Raw genomic sequence first — 27,268 nt, forward strand, 5'->3', positions numbered from 1 at the left:
ACACATTGATCTTGGTCTCATCACTCCAGAGTACAGAGTCCCAGTAGTCTTCTTTTTCAGCATGGGCCCTTGCAAATTGTAGGTGGGCTTTTTTATGCATGGGCTTTAGGAGGGGCTTCCTTCGTGGACGACACTTATGCATGCCATTCCTCTGCAGTGTACGCAATATTGTGTCACGGGAAACAATAACCCCAGTTTCGCATTCTACTTCTATTTCTTTAGCTAACTACAGTGAACTTGCATGGCGATTTTCTTCAACCTTTCTCATCAGAAGATGCTCCTGTCAAGGTGTTAACTTCCGTGGACGGCCTGGACGTCTCTGTGAGATGGTTGCAGTTCCATCTTTGTTACATTTTTCTTTCACTTTAGATACATTCTCACTGATAAGTAAAGCTTTGCTGATCTTCTTGTAGCCTTCACCTTTCTTGTGTAAATAAATTATTTTCTTTACCAGGCCTAGTGACATTTCTCTTCCATGTGGTGCCATTGCTGACAGCATGAAATAGGAAGGGGTTTTCTTTTATAATCAACTGTCTGTTGGACACCTGTGTAATGAATAATTATACTCACCTGGAGTTGAATTCTTGTTCGTTAGGATTTTGTTGTCTAAAATTTAGCTTTGCTCTTATGACTTTTTCATTGGGGGGTGTTAATTTTTGCAACATGGTCTTGAATGAATTTGTTAGGAAAATACTTTTTTTTGTGTGCAAATTAGCAAATTTTGGTTGCAATTAATGGCCCGCATTTGTGGGAGTATTTTGTAGTATAGTGTCCCATAGAAAATGTTGATTCTGAAAGGAAGGTAAAGGATTTCTGACCAATCTGTTGGGGTGCACTCATTTATGCTGAGCACTGTAAGTAGTGAATTGGTGCTTTGGTAAAGGCAATCAGTGGTCACACCAATTATTGATTCAGGTCATTATTTTTGTTCTCTTAACTACACTTTCTAGGAAATCCCGTCAATAATAGAAACTATTCATGGTAATATTTGTATTCACAATTACCTTAAACATTTGTACAGCAGTGTGTGTGTGTGTATATACTATATAATGTCATTTGTTTTTCCCATGGTCCTGCAATTGCTGCTCCTTTTTAACCACCTCCAATATTTCTGGAGGTGTCAGAGGCTTTGTGCATCAAAAAGATGCCCCTGCAGCTTCTAGAAAACCTCAACCATGTGCACTGCAAATTTCTAAGCTTTTCAGCTCCTGCTAGACTTCCAGAGTCACTATTGACGTCAGGGTCAGGTAGGGGGACCAGTTGCATCTCTGGTGCAGAAAGCCTCCGATTATCTCTGAAGTGTTGGAGGTGCTTTTAAATAACTGTACAAAATGCCAGAAAATGGGAGAAGCAAATGAAAACAGAATGTAAGCCTCAGTTTTTCTAATTAAGTAGATTTACAGGATTTGTTCAACCTGATACGTATAGTGTAACAACACCCTAATATATTAATTAGAAGTAGAAGCAGAGTATGCTTTTTTCATACATATTTTTCCTTGTTACAAATTGATGAGACATTATAAACAGTCAGGTATTAATTAGTAAGGAGGCTAAAAGAAAACAAAAAAATAGTAACAAAAAATACTAAATAGTGTTGCCCTTTTTAAATAAATGTTTCAATCATTTTACTCTGTGCTTAAACCACAAGAATAGTGGTTTTGGGACCTGTGTTGGCCTTAAAAGAGATATTAATCCCTTCTTCTAAATTGTGATGGAAAGGGGAGGACATATGGGGATAATTTCTGTTTTAAGAAGGCAATGTTGTATAGAAAAGTTTAGAAACACTTTAAATTAAAGAAAAAAGAAACCAAAAGCATATTTTAATCCGCATACCCCTTAACTTCAAAGTCTAAATACTTTAAAGCACCTTGATATAATTGGCAATCTCATTAAGTTGCTGCAAAAGTTGGAATTCATGACCTATTTTCAGTTATTTGACTCCTACAAATCCCATAATGTCTGCAATGCATAGTTTAACCAGTTGACATCCGCGGTGTTAAACCCCCTTCCCATCCAGGCCATTTTTCAGTATTCAGCGCTGCGGTATTTTAACTGACATTTATTCCGTCATGCAGCGCTGTACTGAAATGAATTTTATACCCTTTTTTGGGGACAGATAGAGCTAACATACAGTAGAATATATTTTCGGCAAGCAAATATTTAGGTTATTAATATTAGTGTTTACCTTAAAGTGATCTTTAATGTTCAATATTTTCATTGTTTTAGATGTACAGTTATCAGATTCCCCCTGTATTGTCTTTTTGCTTGATAGGCAGTCAGGCTACCCTATTAATAACTACTAAGATAACAAGAAAATAAACCCTCAACCATTCACTGGGTCATTTATGAATTATTGATCCAACCTTCTTGTGTGGAGAAATTACATTCTACACAATACTGAGGATAAATTACTAAAGGAGTTGAAAAAAAATTCACACAATAAATTGTGCAAATATTCAATTGTCTAGATGAATTAACTAAACTGATTTTTTTCGGATGATTAGATCATTTGTGAACCTTCACAATTTTTTTCTGTGTATATCCTCAACTCCTTAAGTAGTTTAGCCTTAGTACTTTGTAGAGCTATCATTCCTTCCCACATGAAGGTTGAACAATAGTTCCTATATACCCAGTGTGTAGTTTGAGTTTTTTTTTTTTTATCTACGCAGTTAAATGGGGACATTGACTTACTGCCTTACATGCAGAAAGACAGTACAGGGAGAATCTGCTGACTGTGGATATAAAACAATAATTAAATATTGTTGTGCAGTATTTATAGAAAAATATGATGATAGCATCAAGTACACAAAAATACCCGTTCGTCTGCCAGAAGCATATTCAGCTACTAAGTCCTGTTGTGGGCTGACAACACTCAGCATAATTGCAGACTGAGTTGTGTTGGCCCCGCACGGTTATCTTTTACTAAATTTCTCGAACCCTCTCACTTTACTCGTCTCTGCAACAAAGACACTGATTCTATAGTCCTATATAAGGATTAGGAGGGCTAGCTGGCACCTTGAGTTAACACAGACAATGTATATATGACAACTCTAAATTTCTGACAATCAACTTGTATTTTTTTGCAATTATAGAACAGATGTAACAAAGCACTTTCAATGGAATATTAACAGACTAAAAACGAGCAAATAAAAGAGGCTCATGCCTTTGGCATATTCTAGAGTACAGCAAAAAGTGTGAAAAGAGATAAATTGCTTGTGGTATAACCATATTTTAAAATGGTGTGGACAGATATGTTGGTACCCCTAGAAAAGATTATAAATAATTAGATCATAGTGATATTTTAATCTTTTTTGTGTAATTCGTATCACACGTCTTTAAATTGTAATCAGCCAGTGAGCGTCTTTAACTGAAGGCAGGAATCACCCTGCTGCATGTCAAATGTAAAGGCTGTAAGGCCATCTCCAAGCTAAACTCTAAGGTCAAGGTACATCAGTGTCTTTTTGAGCAACAGGGGGCTCAAAGGAAGCTGACCTAGGAGAACTGCACTGTTGGAAGAAAAATTTCTGAGCTGGGGACCAGGTCCCAGAAGAAAGAAGCGCTTCTTATTGGTCAGCATGGTCATGTGACCGTGCTGGCCATTGAGCGCTCACCATTTACAAGCATTATCATCATTACAAACTATGGTGCTGTGAAGTGCACTGTAAGTTGTACAGATTGCTAGAACGGCTGATAAAGGCATAACACAGGTAAGTGCAGCAGGGACCGGAGGAGTGCTGCAAGTTATTTTTTCACATTTTGTGAAAAGGCGAACTTGCTCTTTAAATGTCTATGTAATGTTAAATATATATAGAATTAAGATTTCGTTTTTATATTAATCTTTATATGTAACCATGAGCCTTTTCTCCTGCATGTGGTGGGCAGGTCATCAGCGGACTCTCTACTGGTATTCTTTATGGGTTTTTGGTGGCCATGGGGGTCAATGATAGGAGGAGCTGGGACTGCTTCCTAGCACTCTGAGAATGTGTCCTGGTTGGAGTGCATGACTTTCAGTGGAGTGCTACAAAGTCCTGCCAACCGAAAGTGATGTGCCGGAGATGGAAATTACATCAAGCTAGAATCAGGAGCGACATGCTGGGCCCGATAGTCCCACTGCCAGAGGCAGAGATGGTGGGAATTTGATAGACATGGCAACAAAAACTGTTTGCTGATGTATAATAATTGCATGAATTTGATGGAAATATGATAGTAACAATTATTTTTCATAGATGATCTTTTTAACAACGATGAAGTATAGACAACAATTTGTAGGAGTATTGGTGCACCAAAATGGAAATGTCAAAATCGAAACGAAACCAAATTTAAAAAAAAAGTCAAACCGAAAATGTTTTTTATTTTAATTTTTTCAAATCTTTTTTAATTTTTTATAAACTTAAAAAAAAATTTTTGAAAATATTTTTATTTTTACTTTACTTTTAGGGGCTGCGGGGAAATATTAGGGGTCTAAACAGATCCCTGATATTTGCCTTTTAAAATAGAAAAAGAGATTGAGGACACAGAGTCCTCCATCTCTTGTTCTGCATCCCCAGTTATAAATGAACAGGAATCCTCTGAGTGTTCCTGTTCATTCATAACATGAGGACAGAGTATGTTTACTATAACCATAATCATGAATGAACAGGAAGTGATGTAGATCACTTCCCATTCATTCATAATTGAGGATATAGTAACCATACTATGTCCTCAATTATCTACAAACACTCAGTGCCTGCTGAGTGTTTGCATTGGCTCTCCTTTCTGACAGCTGTCACAGAAGGCTGAGCGAGCGGTGCCGGAGGAGAGCTCAGCCTCCTGTGACAGCGCGAGCTGTCTCCGCCCACACACCGCCCTGCCGGACTGTGATAGGAGGCTGAGCGGTGTGGGAGGAGAGACGCCGGCCACTCACAGTGCTCCCCTCCCACAGCGCTCGACCAGCTGTCACAGTTTCTCTCCTCCCCGCTGGGACACAGAGCAGTGCCCAGCGGTGAGAAAAGAAAGCACGGATGCACCGCTGTATCGGCCAGAAAATGGCACTTTCGGCATTTAGCCAAAAGTGCCATTTTCAGCCGGTATATCGATGCATCCCTAGTTAGGAGAGTTTATTGTATCAACAACATATTTTTGGTCCTAAAGAAACGGTCCTAAAAGGTCCTAAAGGAAAAGGTCCTAAAGTTTATCACACCTAGACATATGTGTTGTTACAGTATGGAAGTTAATACTTATAACAGATATGTATGTTAACATCATGTGATAAAATAGAGGTCTCTAAACCATGACCATGATTAATTTGTCATCATATATGATGACTGTAATATTTTTTTATTGAATTTTGTATGAAACTATGTGTGTAACGACTTGTGCTGTATGCTCTGGATAGCAAGTCCCTATTTGATTTTTGTGCTTATTTATTTCATCTGCACATGACTGGATAATTGTAGTGACTGTCCATTCAATTTATTAAACATTGTGTCAACATTCTCAAATTGTGGAACTGAAATTGAAATAAAGGAAAGTGCTAACTCAATACAGCTTGGTCTACACTAGGGATGCACTGAAATTTCAGCCGCTGAAATATATTGGCTGAAAATGATTTTTTTGGCAAAATGCTGAAAGTACAATTTTTGAGCCGAAATTGCGGTGCATCCTTGGTTTCTTTCCTCCCGCTGGGCACCGCTCTATATCCCCTCTGACACAGGGCGGCGTCCAATGGGGCAGAGAAAAAACTTCAGGAGGCCGAGCGGGGCGGGGAGGAGAATGCAGTCAGTGGTCTGTGTCACAGAAGACATGTGACCTCCCGAACCGTCCTGCTCGGGCTTCTGTGCTAGTTGGAGAGTCGGGATGGAGAGCAGGGAGGAGAAAGCTGTCACATGAGGCTGAGCCGGCCGTGCGGGGCAGGAGTTGGCTGTCAGCCATGTCACAGGAGGCTGAGCTCTCTTCCCCGCACGGCCTGCCTAGCCTTCTGTGACAGCCGAAGGAGTCAGGATGGAGAGCGGTTACAAGCACTCAGTGATCAGCTGATCGCTGAGTGCTTGTAAATAATTGAGTACATAGTATGTTTACTGTGTCCCCAATTATGAATGAACAGGAAGTGATCTACATTACTTTCTGTTCATTCAGGATTATGGACATAGTAACTCATACTATAGCCACAAGCAGGAATGTAGTCAACAACAAAACCAGGTCAGTGCAGCAGACATTCTAACAAGGTTAAATCAAGCAAGCAACCAGACTGGACAGCACAAGTTTGACATGTGCTGCATAATTAGTACTTGTTAAACTTAGCACCAAGCATACTTCCTTGATATCTGTTACACAGAGCCTAAGCAGTTGCATTTTAGTGTGGAGTACATAGATTAAACACTAAAATGAGAACTTCAGTTCAGGGTTTTATTTCTTGACTGTTTTAGCTTTTCACTTGCACTGTATCATAAATTACTGGCTTAAGAACAAAACTAGAATAATTGAAGAAATGTATGCTGTTCTCAACACTATTCAGGATGAATAAAATAAGTTCTCACATTTTTATTATGCAATAACTTTTTGTCTTCAGTTCTCAAGCTGAATAATTTATCACATTTCACTACTTATACTTGCAAATCATTTTATGTCTCTATTTTGCATTAAATCTATACAACCCTTTAATATATGTTCATTATTTGACTAAAGTAAAAGAGTTAACTTCTGTCCTTGATTGTTTTCTTTTCTAAAACTTTTATGCAGGTTTATTTTTTGCTACATAAAATGTTAATGGTATATTTATAAAGCAGTGAATCGGGCTTCCACCAAACATTCACTCCAGGTGAATGTTCCTGGTGCATGTTTTAAATGACTATGACTTAACAGACATTCACTGGTGGTGATTTAATCACTATGACTACTTTATAAATTTGCCCCTGAAATGTGTGCTGGAGTCAGAGAAGATAGAGTGTATATTGTAAAATATAGTTTTACATCTCTGTCATAATTGTATGTCCCTAGTAGGGATAAACTAATCTACCCACATTCGATTTGTTTAATACCACATTGTGGTCCTTTTATTGCAGCTTTGAGGGTGACATGGATAAAACCCAGACCTTTAACTTGCATGCTTAGAAGATGCCGTTAGGCTATATGTGGTGTACCATTTTAACAAAAACCATATATTTCGAAAGTGTAATTTTCTTTTTTTTTCTTTATTTTTTGCATTGGCTTAAATGCAGCAGTTTTTACTGTGATACCTATGTAAGCTATAGGAATGTTTACTCTTATAAAAAATAAAGTTCTCAAGTTCAAACAAATTGGCCAGTGGCATAACAGTTTCAAGTGACACTAAACTCAGGAGCTAAATCTTTAAAATGCATTCAAGTACTTTAACTATTAATAATACTGTACCTTATCACTGAGCTGTGGATCCTCAAATCATCTCTGAATTCATACTGATGCTGTCCTTCCTTATTTGTTATCACTCAGCTGAAGAACCTCAAAAATTCATCCATAGTCCATAATGGGAGCGAACTTGGAGTGGTAGCTACTTTCCAACACACACAGGGACCATGGGGAACAAATGTAGCCACCCTCCAGAAGGTAGGACAATGTCCGCACCAATTCAGAGATTATTTGAGGTTCTTCAGCTGAGTGATAACAAATAAGGTAAATTTTGTAGGGTACTTGAATGCATTTTTAAAAGTATATTCAAAACCATAACCCCACTGTCCTGAACATCCTCCCTTCCCAATTATTATCCCATTGATAGTGTTTCCAATTATATCCAACATAATCAAAATATAGACTTCAGGTATGTGTTTGTTAGAAATTGGCTAGCGCCAGGGCAGTAAGCAAGCATACAAATAGGCAGCAAATAGAAAGAGACAAAGCAGGTTTTATCTTGACAAAAAATTAGAGTGTATCATCCTAGAGGTGAAAGCCATAAATATTGTTCAATGTCTGGGCAGTATGTAAGCAGCTTGGTTAGGCCTTCAATATAAAAGGGACAGATGAGGCAGGTTTGATCTTGAAATTAACAATAGAGTGTATTATATGAGAGACAATAGCCAATGATATTCTGCAATGGCTGAACAATATGTAAGCAGTTTGCTAAGGGCGCAATGAAAGAGGAAGAAATGAGACCGGTTTTATCTTGAAGTAGAAATTAGAGTGTATTATTTGAAAGACAACAGTCACAAATATTGTACAGTGACTGATATTATGTAAGCAGCTCGCTAAGACTGCTATGTATTATTTGAAAGACCATAGCTATATATATTTTTGAGTGCAGGAGTACTGGAAAAGGCTGCAAGCTTTATGGTCTAACACAAGATTTTCCCTGCAGCAAACATTAGAAATTTGGTAGCAGAAGTTCAGCTGTGAAAGCATTGTGTGGCACCTTTACAGTGGGCCAGGAGAAGTGGCAGTAGCTGGTAATGGATAATATTTTTTTTGGGGGGGGAGGGGGGGGCTTGTGAGAATTAAAAGTTTAGTCTGACAATATCTCCTGCTGTACAGAAGGTTCTCTAAGGAATCGCATTGGCTACTAGCACTTTAATTTATACAAATTAAGTGGTTGCCTTAGGCCCTGCTCTTGCTGGGGACCTTCTGGTAGCTTTCTTGAGAGCCAAGTGGCGCCTCTGTTTACAGTGCTTCAGCCAACCCGCACATCTCCTCCTGATACCTTCCTCACATCTCCCCCTCATGAGACCCTCTGTACATCGTCCCTTCCTGAGACCCTCTGTACATCCCCACTTCTTGAGACCCTCTGTACATCTCCCCCTCTTGAGACCCTATGCACACCCCCCCCTGAGACCCTCTACCCAAAGACATCAGGCCAGCACCCCCCGGAGCAGAACAGCAGCACAGAGTGTGCTATGTACAGGTATGGTGCAGCAAAACTGTACCTAACCTCCACAGCTACTTTAGAAATATTGCCTGCTGTTTTTGTCCTGTGCTTTATTCTGCATTGCTGAGATTTGTAGTCCTCTATAGCTGATGGCGAGTACCTGAGGAAAAGTATTGGTACTCGTACTCGGAATAAATGGTATCGGGGCATCCCTACTTTACACGTGTTTTTAGATAGGGTGTGAAGGACATGGACTTGTTCTGCTATGGGAAAGTAATTACAATAGCAGAGAATCATGGCAGCACTGAACCTTTGTCATCCATGATACAGTGTTGAAAACACTGATTTTACCAAATACATTTTTCAGCTAAAGTACCATTTTCATCTTGCATCAAGCTAACAAAGTTCAATGAAGTGGCACAAAAACAAGTCGGTTTATAAAAACCTTCTCTTTTAACACTCGGGGGCCATTTAATGCCTATTGCACTCTGTAGAACCAACTTCGTTTTCCCTTCCTCACTGACTCCATGCATTTCATCAAAATGGGAAATTTTACCAAAATGTCCTAATTTTTTTGACAACAGAGTACAAACTCTCAATTTTGCTCAACCTGATCCATAAATAGTTGTATTATGTTAATGCGTCTTCAGAATATATTACCATGTGGAAACATATTGAGGATATAATGTGTTTAAATATGTTATTCGTAAAAACTGTATTGTTAACGGTTTATTAAAAGCTGGTATCATGCAGTTGAAGTATACAAGAAATGTTTTATTTTCACTTTTATCCGGGCAGTTCCAGTCTATTTTAAAACATTTGTGCAATAATTTCATTGCTGGCACATTACATTTTCTAGTTGCAGTCTTAAAAAACAAATGCATTATTTTGTGTGGTTTATATCAGATTAATGCTACGTATAAGATCATAAAATGCCATGGAGAAAAATCTGATTACAACAGAACACTGTATGGATTTAGGAATGAACAAACAGTACAACTGCAAGAGTCCAGCACTTATGCAGCTATTTATGTTGGCTTGGGTTTATTTTATATTTGAACTAGCAACTGAGAGATCCTTCTTAAAAATCAATTCACATTATATCTGATCAAGTAAGACCGTTGTCATACTATAGTAACCATGTGTGGCTTCTGAGCCACAAGTTGAAGATCATTGGTATATAGGATTACAATTGTCATCTATCACCTATTTTCACATATACTGTATTCTATCACATTACTTGTTCCTCTTGTGTGGATTGTTAGGCATATACTGTACATAGTACTTAGGATATATACTCCTCTTTCAAGCCCTTTAAACTGATATAGTTTAGGGTATGGTTACATGCAATAACAATTTATTGTTGGCTTGTATTATTTGTATACCCTTAAATTAGAGATCCAGACACGTATAAAAAATACCTATTAATGCAGTTATGTATTTTAATTATAATGTATTTAATTAAATCCAGATAATAGGAAAGACAGCTCTAGGAGCCTATCCGGTTAAATAACTTGCCTTACTAGTCTTTTGCTTCTCCTTCACTGTCTAACCTACTATCTGATCACTGGATTAAAAAAAATCCTTATCTAAAGTCCTTTTCACTCACCTTAAGCCGTGGTCACTTCTCTATTGTTTACTACCTGCTTGGGTCCTTCTTTGAGTGTCCACATCATTGCCTGCATGATGTTAACACTCATTGGACGTCCATTGGCTAGGGTCCTCTCAGTTTCCAGAAGACGACTGAATTCAGCAGAGGGAAGTTAAGGGGGCAAGCGGTCTCAGGTGCCATCTCTCTGCTGGATTCTCATTTCCCCCACCCAGAAACAATGGCAGTGAGGGACTTAAAGGGGGAACTTAGGTGAGTATATCTGACTTCACAAGGTAAGGGGAAACAAAAGTCTATTGGGATGGGTTAGAGGTGGGTGGGAAAAAAAATACTTTTTGGATGGAGTTAGGCTTTAACGGAAATACAAAACCTTTGGCAGGTAAATCCCATATACATATTTCAGGTGTGTATTTAGCTGTTTGCATGGTGTTCAACTTTAAAGGAAACCTGTATTGAGAGAAACATTAGAATTTTCATTCGCAATCTCAGCTCTTGAAAATTCCTGGCTATCATGCTGATCCAATTGGTCTACCTGATCATACACTGATGTGGACATTAAACATAAAAGGGGACCAATTTGTGAGGGTAATTTCAGTTTCCCACATTACCCTTTAGGTTTTAACCGCTTGGTCGGAGTTTACTAATTTACTATGAACAGACTTCCAGGAGAAAACATACTGATTATTACGACTCTGAGATGCAGAAAGAGATGACAAACCAGCATTTTTAATGATTCTGAAGATATAATGGTAAACACCAAGGTAGAGAATATCAAGTCGATGCAACACAACCAATATACATAAAGAAGCTACCAAGTTATATCTTTACAGTACTTTCAATTTTTCACATTAAGGTTGTAAACAGCTTTTAGGTAAGCAGAGATTATAGCATGATTACACAGGAGAAATGTATTGTTCACAATTTTATTTGATCAGTTTTGTTAAAAGCATGACATAATTAAATGCATGTTAAGTAAAGTTATTTGAACTTTGTTAAAGGATAAGCTACATTGAGGGTTTCAAGTCCAACTTCAGTCAAATGTTTCATGTTTTATAGGGGGCAATATTTATTTGGTTTTTATTGCTGTTTATGTCCCCACTGAAAGATTAACCACTTGAGGGTTTTGAGCATAAGAGATACATTCTAAAACACATTAACAACGTTTTTAGGACGCATCTTTTACGTCCAGATCCTCTCCTCCTGCCATCGCTCCTGCCCCACTGCTATTATCCACAATTGTCAGAATGAAAGATGGTAATTGCTTTGTATCACACAGCAGGAGTGGGTGTAAAAATGCAGATGCTTCTCTAGATGGCACATGCAGATAGTGTGCAGGTGTCATTGAATAAACATAATGAATCAATGGATTGTTTCATTGTAATTACTATTTTAATCATATGTAGCTCAAAGGCGTGACCTTTTGATCTGCATATGTCATCATTTAAAGAAACCTTGCAAGTCAATTTTATTCAATAAAATGTATTCCTTTTTAACCCCTTATAAACTCTTACCTAATCCAAATCAGCACTACACTTATTTTCAATCTCTCCTCAGTTATTATTTTCTGCTGATCTTTTTAAATTAATATTTTTACAATAATTATTTTCTTTCATTTTAATTCATTTTGTTTGTCACTTTTGTCAGCGTTGCATTACAAGAAAATGTGTAAATTTCTTTTAAAATTTATTTTTATATCTGCAAATAGCTTTGCCATGCTTTGTTCCAGAAAAATTATCTCGTGTGTCATTTTAGATGGGATAAATGATAAAATAAATCATATTTTTATTTTATTTTACCGTAAGATTATTTTTTTAAACTTAACACTGGTCAACACAGAAAAAAATCTTTTTTTATTTTTTTAGTTTTTTTGTGTATAGATTCTATAGAAAATAAAATAATTTTTGCAAAACAATATTGCAGAAACAGAGCCTAGTTTTTGTACCCTCCCCCTAAAAAAAATTGTATGTATTACTCTATTACTCTATTATTTTAAGTAATGACAATGCTATTGCCAAATAAACAGCCCCAAAGTTTTAATGTACTAGTTGCTAATGTAAAAAAAGTTGAAATAGACATTCAGACTGTATAACAACCCACCTTCTACATGCTGCCTCTTCACGGTTCCCCACTGTGCTGCATATTACTTAGCAAAAATTGGCATTCAAATACCTTTTTTCACTTGGTTTTTTAATGTGGTCACATGACCCTAATTCCCCAACTGCTCTGTGTGATGTGCACAGCCGGGCTAAATTCTATAGAGCAGTGGTGTCACCCACCGGCACCCAATGCTCTAGCCGTTGGTGGGAGGGTGAGAGAATTCCCTCCCTCCCACCATCCACACATCACATAACTTCATATCCTACTGACAGGGTGTCACAAGGCAGAGGAAAGGATAAAATATCTCTCTGGTGTAGACCGAGACAGTAAAAAAACAAAACATCTATTTAGTAAAGTTAGTATAGTTTAGAACATCTGTCAGGTTTTTTTATTGTTTGGAAAATGTAGGTGCTGGATCTGAAATTAATTTTGTGCATCAGTTTGAAGATGAGCCCATACTGTGGAGAACAATGATTAAGCAGCTGTCAGATATGAAGTGGCCTTAATGGTGTCTTAGGAAAACAATGGAATGTATTAATGAGAACAAAGCATCGCACAAAAGGTTATTACAGGTTAGTATGGAATATACAGAATTTATATAGCATCAACAGTTTATGCAACTCATTAGAATAAAAAAAATGTAGACAGTACATTTAAAATACAATTCAGGACAAGTGGATTAGCAGGGTCCTGCTCATGAGGGCTTGCAATCTAAAAGGTATTGGAGTTTAAGTATGTTAAGTTAACTGCAAAAGTCCAAAGGTGACAAAGAAGAAAAGCCAATGCATCTCAGGTACAGTAAAGTTCCCCATTCGACCAGGCTAAAGTGAATATAAAAATTGTATGTATATATGTAAATCAATTTGAAAGCAATGATAATACTAAAATAAAAAGAGGCTAGAAAAATGGAGTTAAGTATAACAGAATAGATACAAAATGCAATATGTATAAAAATGTATTGTCTGGGGTGACATCCTAGGGTTTCCATTTATAAAATAATTGTATTGGGTGATAGTTATTGAAGGAAATAAAGATTTAAGGCCTCCTTCACACTTTAGTGCTGTGTTGCAGTGGATTAATGTGTGTTGTGTCGGTCTAAACGTTTGCTGCAGAAAGGCAGCCCATGTATTTTGATACCATGTATATATGTATATGGTCTGCCAAATCACCACATTGCAGCAAAAAAATGGAGATAACCCTTTAAAAAAAACAAAACATATGAGGAGACTGTCTCTACCCATGTATAGCTGTGCTAGGGTTATGACAGGGAATGATTATAGAGATTAATGGTATTAATAGTACCAATCACAGTTCACCAGCACATGTGCCAAAGGTAAAGACTGGCATTCTCTTTTTCTGTTACCACATGCAGCAAGCTGTGAATTAGGCTGGAGTGGAGGGTAGATTAAAGTGACTCTGGGAGGGCTAGAAAATTATTGCAGTGTGCATTGTAATGCACATGCATAGGTGTGAATTGCCCTATTTGTTTTTCCTTTAGAAACCAACTAAACTTCCGTTCAGAGATATGAACCAGTCACATAAGAAACAATAGGATCTCTATCTGAAATGTATTTTCATGCAGTGAAATTCATATATCTTACCAGATAAAAGGGGGCACGTGTGCATAGGTCTATCAATTGCATGTACTGTATTCTGTAAAGCTGAACTCCCAGTACAAATATTTATGTATACTTACATTGGTCCAGCTTGGCCCAATGTAGAGGTATACATATTTTATACCTGGTAGGGCCACAGGGATCCTGTAAAACAGTGAAGTAGCTGCCACTACAACAGTGCTTTCCAGAGATCTTCCTGGTCCTGTACTGTGCTTAGTGACTTCCCATCTGCAGTGAAAACCCAGATGGTTGCTATTCAGTGAATGCCTAATATTTTTAACAGTGATTATTAGGCATTCTCTGAGTGGAAGAGAGGCGATTATGTCATCCAATCAGACAAGCCTAGTAGTAACTGATAGTAGTGCCGAAAACAAAAGGGAACAGAGCGCCACCTCCGTGTGTAAAATCGTTTATTACAATAAATAAAACAAGGAATAAAAGTACTCACAAACAAACGTTTTCATCAGGCTTTAACAACAAACGAGAGGCCACACGATCTGTTAACCCAACATGGTACCCCGCCCCCCCGACTATGTAACACGGTAGCCTCCGGTCACATCACCGTCCACCGACCGCAGTCAGCCAAGATTGATGCGTTTCAGGGGCAAGCCCCTTCATCAGAATAATTTTGTGAGTACTTTTATCCCTTGTTTTATTGATTGTAATAAACGATTTTACACACGGAGGTGACGCTCTGTTACCTTTTGTTTTCTATGTTCGTGGTGGAAGCCCCAGAGCCTTGGATGAGCAGCCCCTCAAGTCTGTGTGATAAACTGTTGAAAACTTTGAGTGTCCAACAGCAAGTGGATTGTTCAGCTCGCAACCATGAAGCGCCAAGAGTTAAAGAAAACGTTTTGATAGTAGTACCGGACCAGGAAGATCTTTGGAAAGTACTGTACTGGCTCCAGCAAACACAGTGTTTTACAGGATCCCTGTGGCCCTACCATGTATAAAATATGTATACTTACATTGGGCCAAGCTGGACTGATATAAGTATACATAAATATTTATACCTGGAGTTCAGCCTTAAATATGAACCAATTGGACTTTTAGTTTGACTTAATCTCAAATTAGTTTTTTTCAAATACATTGGAAAACTGCTCTTTGTTCTCCACCATACATTAGTTGCCTGTAAAACAAGTTTTTACAGAGAGTTTGTAAAGTTTTCAGCCAGCTACAAGTGACAGGCTTTAATCTCAAGTGTACAACGCCTAATAGATCCCTGCTCCTGAGGACTAGAGTGATCAAGCCTGTCATCTTTCCCTGGTTGAACAGGAAGACATTACATAGGAAGTCATTTGCTTTCTGTTATAGGAGATGAACTGAATGGAGTACCCTGGGCTACATGAACAGAATATATTTAGAGCTAAATGCAGACATGGGTGAGAAATGCCAATGAAAGGCATAATTCTGAAAGCAGATGCTTTAAAGTGTATTGTGAGGTTTGAGGTCTTAGTGAGAACCTGTAAGGATATGAAGAGAGCTATCATTAATGGCATGGCTTTTAAAGTGCAAGTTCCAGGTTTGCCATCTTGATACTGGCTTTACTACCTATTAAAACACTGACCTGGATCAAGCTTGCAGGAAGAGTTTACATTTTCTGGATTTGCACTGCCGCCATGTTTGTTTCCAATCACTCATGAGAGAGCCATGGCATAAAGTTTTGAAGCCCAAGTTAACAGTTTAAATATTTTTATTCTTACAAGTTTATTTCAAACAGGCTTAATAATTTAATGAAACATAACTATTAGGTTTAACAGAAAGTGGCATACTGTTCTTCATTATTGTGTTTTAATAAGGAAATTGCATGTTTTATTTTGTTCATAAAATACCATATAAAATAATAGCAAAGTCTTCCGATCATATTACCTGGTAGAGAACATGAACCTAAAAAAAAAACCTGGTCTTTGCTATGTACTTAGATCCCAAGTTTATTTACACAAATAGAAAATTAAAAGCATTTTATGCTATCTTTTAAAACATTTCCACAGCATGATTTTTTCCTTTATACTTGAAGGCAGCATTGGAAAGCCTGCCTACCATAACTTAGTGGGAAACTGCAGTTCCTTATAACTATGGCAGTTCTTGATGTGTGAATGTTAAGAAGACATGATCTACAGAAGACCTGAATCTTTACCAGAATCCATAGCAGGAGACAACTAAGAGACCATGAGATAAGGAGAGAAAATGTTCTTATGTCACCTCTAGAGGGCGCCACCTATAGCCTTCTCTCTCTCAACAAGTCACATATTTTGATTATAATTTTGTGGTCATGGCAGGGTATTCTTGGTTTCATAGTACAGTTATCTTTTAAATGTGTTAAAGGGATACATCAGTATATGTTTAGGTAATCTGCTTAATATAAAAATATCTTTTCAGCATGTGGCAATATTTTAAAAATGTTATATGTATAAATATACATCTGTGCATGGGGGCAGCCATATTTGCCCTTTATACATGTGCAGGATCCACTTTTTGATTTATAGTGCTAAAGAATAGTTATGCCTTTTTTTCCATAGATGGTAGAGATTGTGTAATCGTGCTGGGAAAATCTAACCGCCCTTGGGTCACACGCTCATTAGACTGCCTGAGAGCTAAACTAAACAAGTTTGGCTTGATTCAGCTGCATTTACAAGTATTTTTAGCAGAGAGAGGCTGTGCAGGGTGCAGGAAACTAACTTATTTTATAAGCTGTCCGACTGATTGGTTCCTCTGTAGGCAGCCACCCTAAAACGTAAGATCTGCACCCAATCTAGATGAAAGCATATAGTCATGATGGGGCTACCCTAGGGTGAAAAGGTCCTTATCCCACATATACATTTTCTATATAGCTTTGCTCATTTAGGGAAGGAAAGGAAGTCAATGACAACATCTGCATCATCCCTCTCTGTTAGCGGAGTTTCAAGAAGCATAGTGACAGGTCCTGGTACATTCAAGAATGGGCAGAATGGATATTTATAAGCCAAGTTGTTGTTTTCTGTTTGTCTTTTACACACAAGATAAATTAGAGAGCAGATATCAGTATCAGCTTTGTGACTGTAGTCTATACACACACACACACACACACACACACACACACACACACACACACCTGTTACTCTCTCTATTTATTTGTCCCATGGTTTTATTAAGAAACAAATAAAACACATTGAATAACTGAATGCATTCATTGAGACAAAAATAGAGCCATAAAAATAAGTTAAAAACCACCAGTATTTGCTTCTTTAGTGTGCCTATAGTTGGCATAATTAAACAGAAGTCAAACAGCAAAGAGTTTAGATAAATAATATTTTCTGAGGCTTGCTAATTTGAGCATTAGTTATGTTACATGTGCTTGCTGCGAAGTTACAAATGTTTCAGCATTCATGTATATCTTGTACACTGAATGCTCTTTTTAAAGGACCATTAAGCCTAAAATACAAGTTTCTTAAATCATTAGGTATTCAAGATTTTATAAATATCGCAAAACTTCAAGTAAGTATACATGTGTAAAAATGTAACTGCCTGACATTGTAACATTGCCTTTATTGTTCTAAAGTATTCATTATTTTTGTCTTCGCAGTGACCATATTCTTTTAAGGCGGTGTCTCCCAAACTAGTCCTCACATCCCACTTAAGGGTGAGGTTTTTAGCTCTAGTCCCACATTTGCAAACACTAGCAAGCATGTTAATTGCCATGACCAATTAACTCAGCTCTGTTGGGAATTCGGAAAAACATGGTGGTCCTTGAGGCCTATAGATTTGGAAGACTATCTATGGGATTATTGGACAGGAAGTTGGCTATGAACTGTATATAAACATTTCTCCCACAAAACCACCTTTGTCTCTAATGTGTATTATTTTGATAATTTCCTAAAACTTGTACGTACCTTAAAAAAAGGGACAATCTCTATTTTATAAATCATTTTGTAATTTATGTTTACCGCCTCTTTAAAATGTTACTATTATGCTATGCTTTACTATATTTGCAACAGTTTTAAAGTATCAGTTTCATTAAAATCACCATGAATATATGGTTAACTGATAAATGTTTGGACATCGGCTTGGCGCCCATTTGATGTAGGTGACACTTCCAAAAAGATATCCTAGTTGCAATAGTACATACTTATAGGACATACGCAGTTATATTAGAGCTTTCATCATTATTGCTGTAAGGACTGGTGAATTATTTCAAGACTGTACATAAGATGGCATCATTTCTTTTTTGAGTAAAAAAAAAAAAACACCATTCTCCAGATTTTTTTTCTTTTTTTTTATCAAACAAGTAAAACTACAGATCTGAACACAGTTAAATGGCCGTTAATACATATAAATGAGTATCAAGACACTTAAACCATTTACTGAATGTCTATCTAAAACAATTCTCAGCACTGATATTAAAGTTACATTTTGGTATTTGTGAATTCTGTTGTATTAGATTATCTGATCATTGTGATGTGGGTAACAAAACACTGGTGAGTATTTGAGTATTTGGGTATCTTCTGAAAAGGCTAAAATGTTCTGTGTTAAAACATATTTTATAGGAAGACATTTTTTTAAATAACATGGTGCAAATAGCACAGGAATTATTGAGTCCCACAGGCATTAGAAAATTGAAGGTTTGGTCTCTGCTTTGTGGATGTCGCATAGATCCAAGCATAGAACAGCAGAATGGCTTTCTGCCGCTGGCAACCATTCCCAACTTTTTAAAAATGTTTTTGCATTTTCATATCGTGTATTCATATGTCATGTTTATCATAGAGATGGTAAGTAGCAGCGTGAATGAGTATAAGAGGAGTTTGTTGTCTCTCCTAAGGTTCATACCTCAAACCCAATATTTATCCAGGTCATTGCAGACCACTATATACAGGAACAACAAGGTATGACATAGGTAGCAACCTATAAGGATATTCAGTATCAAATTTTCTGGCTAAAAACATGTTGGATCTTAAAAGTTTGTTTCACCCAAAAGCTAAGCTTTGGCTTTAGGTAGATGTCCAGTGGTTGAGTCATCCATTGTTTTTTTATATGTGTTGCTGACTGAAGCACTCTTGCCCCTACCCCCATTTCGTTTCACACGCCCTGATGGGTGCATCAGTCTCACTGAGACCCTTAACTTCAATATGCTAAGTGCATTTTTTTTAGCCTAAGCAGTCTGTGAACAGGATAATCTTTGTGGGCATTAATGGAGAATTATGAGGCGAGTGATTTTCACTCAGCCTCATAATCTGAGCCGACCTGTGACAATGAAACTGTCACAGGTCGGCTCAGTAGATCGGAAAGTGAGCGAACAGATACCGTCGCTCGCTCACTTCTTGATCTATCCGTGCAGAGAGCCATGACTGTCATTCACGGCGCCCTGCAGGGATTCCCTCCCTCCCCTGTCCGATCCTCCAGTGCTGACTGGTGGAACGGACAGGGGGAGGGGGCGGGTACAGCTGGCTCTCGATAGGCAGAGCCAGCTGTCGCTCACGCAGCTGGGTGGATCCAGACAGAATTGTCGGGATCCGTTCCGGCTGCGGCATCTCAGTATACCGCGAGCTGTAGCTTACGGTATACTGAGCTTAGGGTGACGAGAGGACGCTAGTTTGTGTCCTCCCGTTATCCTTAGGAGAACTATGGGGAAAAGCCCTAACCCCATAGTTCTCCTTTAACATTAACTGGTCAATATGGGCAGAGCCTCCTATCAGTAGGAGCCTAAAAACTAGACCAACCATACCACTTTTTTTTAAAGACCAGCAATGCCTATCCAACACATGCTATGTATTATTTAATCAAGATATGGATTAATTTTCTGTAGTACAAAATAGGACCAATGTAGAAAAAAAAATACATGAAAGTGGGAGCTCTAAGAATCACAGTATAACAGGGGTAGGCAACCTTGACACTCCAGCTGTTGTGGAACTACAAGTCCCATGAGGCATTGCAAGGCTCTGACAGCCACAGACATAACTCCCAGAGGCAGATGCATGTTGGGATTTGTAGTTTTGGCACAGCTGGAGTGCCAAGGTTGCCTACCCCTGCAGTATAATATGTGCTATTTACCATCATGTTAAAAAAAAGTCTTGTGTATTTATCTCATTAATATGAGATGTAAACTAACTTTAGACATCAATGCCTCATATAAACTTACTGATAAAGAAAACTAACATCCAAGGAGGATATGGTATATTGTAGATATTTTACACAATGCCTATCAATAAATTTGATGTCTAATCCAATTGAACTGGATCCCGTATATATACATATAATGAGTAAAAATTTGTAATTAACTATAATTCTGCCAGACATGGATCAAGACTTGTATTTCAGAAAATGGAGTGTATTTCCATATAGCTCTTTGAAAATGACACAAAATACTTAGGGAATTGGCTGACTTCACGGATAAAGAAAACTTTAACACCATCCAGGCGCAACAGATGATGTTAATAATGACTGGCATCAGTGTAAACCTGAATCCACTGCAACATTGGTTTTATTCTACTTTTTCTGTGGCACTGTATGAAACAAATCAAACACAAATTGTGACAAACCATCCATCTTGTGACATATAAGCTATTTACTAGGTCTCAAGCCTGCAAGTCACTCAGTTCTGTGCATTACAAAAAAATACAGAAACCTTGATAAAACATAGTCCCAAATGACGAGCGTAGGAACTGGACCGTTCCCAAATTCTTTGAAGTGCTGTGCTGCAAATTGTTCTGGCTCAGTACAGTAAAACCTTGGTTTCCTACTGAATCCATACTGCTTCCATCAATATGGGATACCATTGTAAAAACAGCTTAGTTCAGTTACAGAGACAAAACCTTGGTAATACTGCATGTCTCGCTGTCACCTGAGGGATCATTTGTGAGTATGCGCTCAAATTTGATTTCCACTGTGTATTGTCTGAAACATGAAACATAAGCAGGGCTTATAATGGAATGCATTCAGCATTTCAGCAGATTTGTGCAAACCCGTGTATGTTTCTCTGCAAATATTTCCTAGCTGTGCTGTCTTCATTTTTTTTTTGTCTTTTTTCATTACTATTATTTTTGTATTTTTTTTTCATTTTTACATGTATATAAAGTGTACTAACCAAAGTTCATAGCAGCCATATTCGTAGCATTGTGAGTTGGATTTAAAAAGTTACCTTTCTGAATTTTTTTTATTTTTATCTTTTTCCTCCTTTGTGCAAGATTGAGAACTCTGTACTCTTGTTATTTTGATCATAGAGTTTTGGGAAGAATTTCTTTTATCTGAGTCCTCTGAGTAAAGAAACAAAAACTCCACAAATAAGGCTCCAGGTATGACTCTGTGCATCTCTCTAACGCTTTCTCTTCTAGCCCACGCTGGTTGAAATTGGCCTCCCAGGATTAGATCCATATAATTCCTCTGTCTCCGAGTATTAAGAGCAAATGTTATATGTGTAGCAAAGGTTCTATATCAGAATGTGCAGTTGAGTCTCTCTGGAGAAATTACAGGAGTAGTCTAGGAAGCCTGTTTCATCCATTCCTACAGGCCAGAGACCATAACTTGGAAGGAAGGCGGCACATGTCTGTGCCGAGGGCTGGCACTAGGGCTTACACACGGACTGGCACAGCTTGCATCCACACCACCTATTGATGGCAAGTAGGCATGGTGGAGGATGGGTAGTTGTAATGATAGCCGTCGCTGTATACTGTGAAGGAATAAGATATAAGGTTAAAACGTTTTATGGTTCTTTTGCAATTATTACATCTGTATGCAATTTATGCTCTTCTCAGAGAGTGTAAGTGGTCTTCTATAATAGTGGTATTCCATAAAAGTGGAGGCCCCCTCACATAAAAGGAAGTGCACTGCTATTTTTTAGGAATAATTTAACACCAAAGATAAAGTTATGTGGGTAGTGCTTTGGCACAGCCAATATGTGTAAATGTCTCCTATAAAATTCAAACCTTTTGAGATCCGGTTCACTTTAAGAAGAATTGCAACATACGGTGGGTACGGCTGGGTGCTTTGCATTCTAAACATAACAAAGGGTCATTTTTGATGCATTTCATTGATAGCTGAGTGACCAAAACCTAAATGTTAGTCTTTTTTATGCATGTGAGTATGAGAACTGTACCCAAATGTAACAGCTGTAAAATAACTGTAATCTATTACGAGTACTGTTCATTGAAGTGTATCTATAGTTTTGGATAGAGTAGGGAAGGATTAGGACTCCTGTCTGAATTTGTTCTCCAATGAGTGGAGGCAATTAAGGGGGAGATTGTCACTATGTATAAATGCATAACAATCCATATAGTAAACGTTTGTGCAAAGTTATTCAATTTAAGGTCATTGCAATGGACAAGGGGGCACTCTTTGAGTCTGGATGAAAAGAGTTTTAACCTTTGCATATGGAAAATCTTCTTCACAATAAGAGCTGGGAAAAAGTGGAATAGGCTTCCTTAAGAACTATTTCTAGCCAGCTCAGTTAAACAATAATGTGGATGCATTTCTAAATGCACAGAATATAACAGCATATTAACATTTTATAAGTAATAACACCGGAGATTGTTGATTTAGGGAATATCCAATTGTCTTAGGAAATCAGGAAGGATTTTTTTCCCCTTGTTGGATCAGGAAGGATTTTTTTTCTTGTTGGATGTAAACTGACTTTTTTTGCCCATTTACATCATATTACCCCTCATCTGGCATGATCAGGTCCGGCAAAATAAAACTGTTCCATTTGTTTTTCTAGACGTGGCTGGAGTTGGGGGTAGCCAGGTGTAAACGGTTGCATGTCTGTTTAAAACCAGTTGCCCATAGACTAGCATTGGGTCTCCGATCAGGTCCGCCAGAAAAACTGACAGACGGACCCGATCAGACCGACCGTGTGAAAAGGAGCATAAAAATATTAGACATAATACTTACTGTTCTGGTGAGTTAATATCTTCTATGGAATCTTTATTAGTTCTGGATGATTCTATAGTGTTCCACTGTGAAGGGTTATTTTGATCAAGATGATTTTTTAAAACAACTTTTTCACCATCTGTAAAAAGAAATATAATAAAGACATATTAGGTTATACAGTACATATAAATAGCATATTTCCACTCCCTTTTCTGTGATCTCATCATGACAGAAATTGCAGCAAAGTAGTTGGCTGAATAAAAAAAAAAATTTTCTCCAGTTTTAATAAATATTCATATTTATCCCCTAGTTACTACATAATTAATCCTAATAATATCTAAATAATGTTTTCCTCCGCTTTCCATGCAGTTAGTTTTATTTGTTTTACTTCTTTTCAAATGACATCAAAAGATATTATTTTATTTGATTAACTTTAGGCTTTGGACCAGGAAAGTAATTTCTGGTGTTGGGCAAATTTCAGAATCTCTTTTTTTTTTTACTTTTTATAGTGTTTTAAACTACTTTTGGTTTTAAAATATGAAGAGAATATTAATTTTTGAAGACAATGCCATTATAAAGAAACCTTGCCCCCTATAAAAAAATAGATGCATTGTGAAAACTAATCTGTTAGATAAGGGTTAACAATCAGGTGGTTAAATGTAAATGTATTGTTACCACAGTTGCTAAGTTCAAACTTATCTCAAAGTTACTAATATGTGTTAATGAATATTAAGCATTTTATATCACAAAGCATATTCTTGTAGATTTGCATGCTTATATTTCTACATTGTGTTACTTTACTTATACTGTTCTATTCCACATAAACATGCATTGACCTGTAACATAGAGTAAATACAGGCTTAAAGTGCATGTCAAGCCAAAAAAAATGTTTTTTTTGTGTTACATAGAGTAGGTAAATATCAGAATTCCTGTCAGGTATGTGATGCTATTCAGGGCTCTATTATAGAGATTTACCTTAACTTTCTGTTCTGCTACTGACAATGGCTTAATCAGACAGGAAGTGAAAGTAAATCTGAAACAGAATCACAGATAAAAATACAAATGTGTGTGTGCAAGTTGGGAACCGCCAAAGCAGAACATATTAAGCCTATATTTAGTTTTATTCAGACTCCTATGTCATAAAATTCCAACATGTTTCAGGAGTTTAAAGGGTTCCCCTTCATCAGGGCTTGATATTGTTTAACAGTGTACTGGATCAGGGATTCTGAAAGGTAATTAGTATGATTGCTGTATGACTGCCTTCCCTGATGAAAGGAAACCGTTTAAACCCCAAACTGCTTTGACTTTCTATGACAGAAGAGTTTGAAAAAACTGAAACTAGACTATATATGTTCTGCTTTTTTGATGCTCTCCTCCTTGCACACCCTGCTGCTACTCAAGCAAACAGCTGACCTTCGGCCACCACTCCTGAGAGAACTAAGGAGAACCATTTAATCTACACTGCTGAAGACCTGACTGAAAACATCTACCAGATCCAGTACCCTTTCTACTAATTCCTGAAAAAATACATTTGAGAGGGGTTCTAACCCTCCATTTAAATAATAATAATAAAAAAAGTATTTTTATTTATGTCTGTGTTGCTGTTGCAGATTTCCCCTCACTTCCTGTTAATAAAATGTTGTCAGCTAAAGTTAAATCTCTCAAAATGAGCCCTGGATAGGAGAAAACATTATCTTTATGAGTAATAAACCTTCCTCACCCTATCCAAACAAAAGAAAAAATGTTTACTGGACATACACTGTAAATTATTGAAGTCTGCATGTAGGCTTCCAAGTACATTTTGAAACTAGTCCATAATTGAAATTTAAAGGTTCTTACATGTCATCAGCGTGGTATGTTATTGGGAAGGGAAGTGTTGGCTAAAGCAACAGACTCGCATAACTGCCACCACACCAGCTGCATACATCCAGTACTTCTGAGCATGGAGAGCATATGACTAACTTTAATTCCTTCCAGGATTGGGTGCCTAAGTGACTGATTGTCAGACGTCTGTCTTGTCTTACAGGTGAGAGGAGGGAGTCCTCAGCCCTGTGTAAGCACCAACCAGAGTGTTCTGGAGCTTACACAATGCTTGTTCTCTCTGTTCCCTTCGGGGAGGAGAGCTGTGGCAAAGGAAAGGTAAACATAAGCAGATGAGGAGGGTGGCAGTTAGGTAAACCAGTTGCAGTGTAAGCAATAGGCAAATCAAACTGTACTGGTTTTTCATTTTGATAGGTATGGTAATATAGGTTTGTCTTGTTCAGGTAGGCAGTGCAGTAGTGATGATGAATGACACACAGTAACAGAAAAAAAAGTGTGGCATTTTACTGTAGTTGAAGGATAAAGAAATTTTGTCATCACAATGTATCATTGCACTTTGGTCATCACCACTGCTCATTGCACCGCCTGTTTAAACAATTTAGTATTATAACCGCTAAAAGATAGAAAAACTGAGCATTGCAACCAATTAGATTCCAGCTGTCACTATGAAAATATAAGCCTATTCCACTCTTCCTTGAAGCTAAACATGTTTACTATTGGGTTTGACCAGATTTACCAAGCATATGTCAGTTAGATTTAATCAGGACTGATCCTAAGAGAATCAGGATTTCATATAAGAACTGGATTCCAAACAATTAACTGATCTTCTATTATGCTATTTATGTAATGGAATTCCTCTATCTTTTGAGTCTGGGTATTTTCCAGTACATATGCTTTGTCTCTAGATGATTACAAGAGGACCATTAAAACCATTGTTGACTAGTCATTTTACTTACATTTCAATATTTCCTTTTTTTGTCTTTAAAAACAAGAAATGGAGGAAATAAATGGTTCTATGTATGTCTATGGGTTTTCATGTGCATATACTAAATGCTGTACACCAAATACAGTATTCTGAAATAAGGTAAAAATGAAGGGAGCTTGCATGAACATTAGGGATGAGCGCACCTGGCCAAGTTTGGATTAAGCTTGATGCGGCAAACTCAGTGCAAAGTCCACAAACCCCAAACTTAGCTGAGAACCCCAGCTATTTTTTCTGGAGTCAGAGGTAACAGGCAAGTTATTGTGGAATAAAGGGCAATGGTAACTATGCACTGCACACAGGAGACAAAAAACTTTTTGTTTTTAAATACCATTGAGCAGGGCATGTGGCTTTAAGGGAAATGTTGAAAATACACAAATCCTCTAGATAACATGCATGGAAATAGTACAATAGTATATTTTACAAGTGACAGACATTTAACAGAAAAAAAACACCCAGACCCTTATCCGTATTGAGGCTTTAGCCTGGGTGGGCAGGAATTGGAGGGCAGTAAGTACGCAGCCCCCCTTTATGGTGGCCCCCAGATATTCCTCCCCCTACAGCGGAATGAGCACAGGGGTACATTAGTACACCGTTTTTACTAATTCCCAGAAAGAGTAAAATGTAAATAAACACACCGACACTTTAGAAAAATCCGTTTAATTACAATGCCGAAAAATTCAATAAATGTCACTAGTGTCCTAATGTAAAGCCAACGCCAATCATGGCATACAGCAATGTAAATTCTCACCAATCATGATGACCTGATGCCCTCCAATGTTTACCCACAGCACTGCAGCTGCTAAATAAAAGATTCCCGCCACTGAATTAATGTAAACACAACATCAGTTTGGGTGGGCAAATGGCCACAGACAGCTGCAAAAGTTCAGTAAGTCTGTGAATGGTGAACGAGTTGAGTTAAGCTCAAACCCGGGTCCACCTGAACCTGAATCTCATCCCTAATGCACATTAATCTTAGGGATCATTCACATGTGCATGAAAAGAGTTCACTTGGCATGTATTTTCTGCAATGTTCTATGATAAAAAAGAGGATGTTTGATTGCTGGGAACTGCATCAATCTGTGCTATCTCGATTGTTGCATATAGCATTCAGAGTGTGCTTAGCCCTCAATGGCTTCCCTGCTATTGAAGCTGAGAAAAAGTTAAAACAACTCAGGTGCTGCATGCTTTCCAGCATTTACTACCCTCATGGCACTTGGTACAACAAAGATTACCATTCCTAGAAATGGTGCAGTAGAAAAGACACATGGAAGGATGAATTTCCCAATACCAGCTGTGGTATTCAGCTTCTCCAGAACTGCTGAATACCCACACAGTGCCTGCATCCTATTGAATCCTTCAGGGAGATCCAACAGAATCACCCACTACTCCATATTTGGCCGGTTCATGGGAACCTGCCAAAATCTGCTGTGTGTGTGTGTGACCAGCTTGGCATGCTTGGGTGGATACCATTTGCCTTTGCACCTTATAGAGTTAAC

General features: G+C 37.7%; 1 protein-coding gene across 1 annotated transcript in view; it reads right to left on the reverse strand.

The window, feature by feature from the left end:
* Positions 1 to 21,274: 21,274 nt before the first annotated feature.
* The window catches only part of GABBR2 (gamma-aminobutyric acid type B receptor subunit 2), a 509,415-nt gene continuing 503,421 nt past the window's right edge, over positions 21,275 to 27,268 (reverse strand). Inside the window, exons 18-19 of the mRNA XM_018565262.1 lie at positions 22,988 to 23,105; positions 21,275 to 21,770 (exon numbers count right to left, since the gene is read on the reverse strand). Coding sequence (XP_018420764.1) covers positions 21,605 to 21,770; positions 22,988 to 23,105 — 284 coding nt within the window. The 3' untranslated portion in view covers positions 21,275 to 21,604. The remainder of the gene's footprint in view (positions 21,771 to 22,987; positions 23,106 to 27,268) is intronic.

This window comes from Nanorana parkeri, unplaced genomic scaffold (assembly GCF_000935625.1).
Source record: "Nanorana parkeri isolate BGI_ZX_2015 unplaced genomic scaffold, ASM93562v1 scaffold825, whole genome shotgun sequence".
Taxonomy (NCBI): Eukaryota; Metazoa; Chordata; class Amphibia; order Anura; family Dicroglossidae; genus Nanorana; species Nanorana parkeri.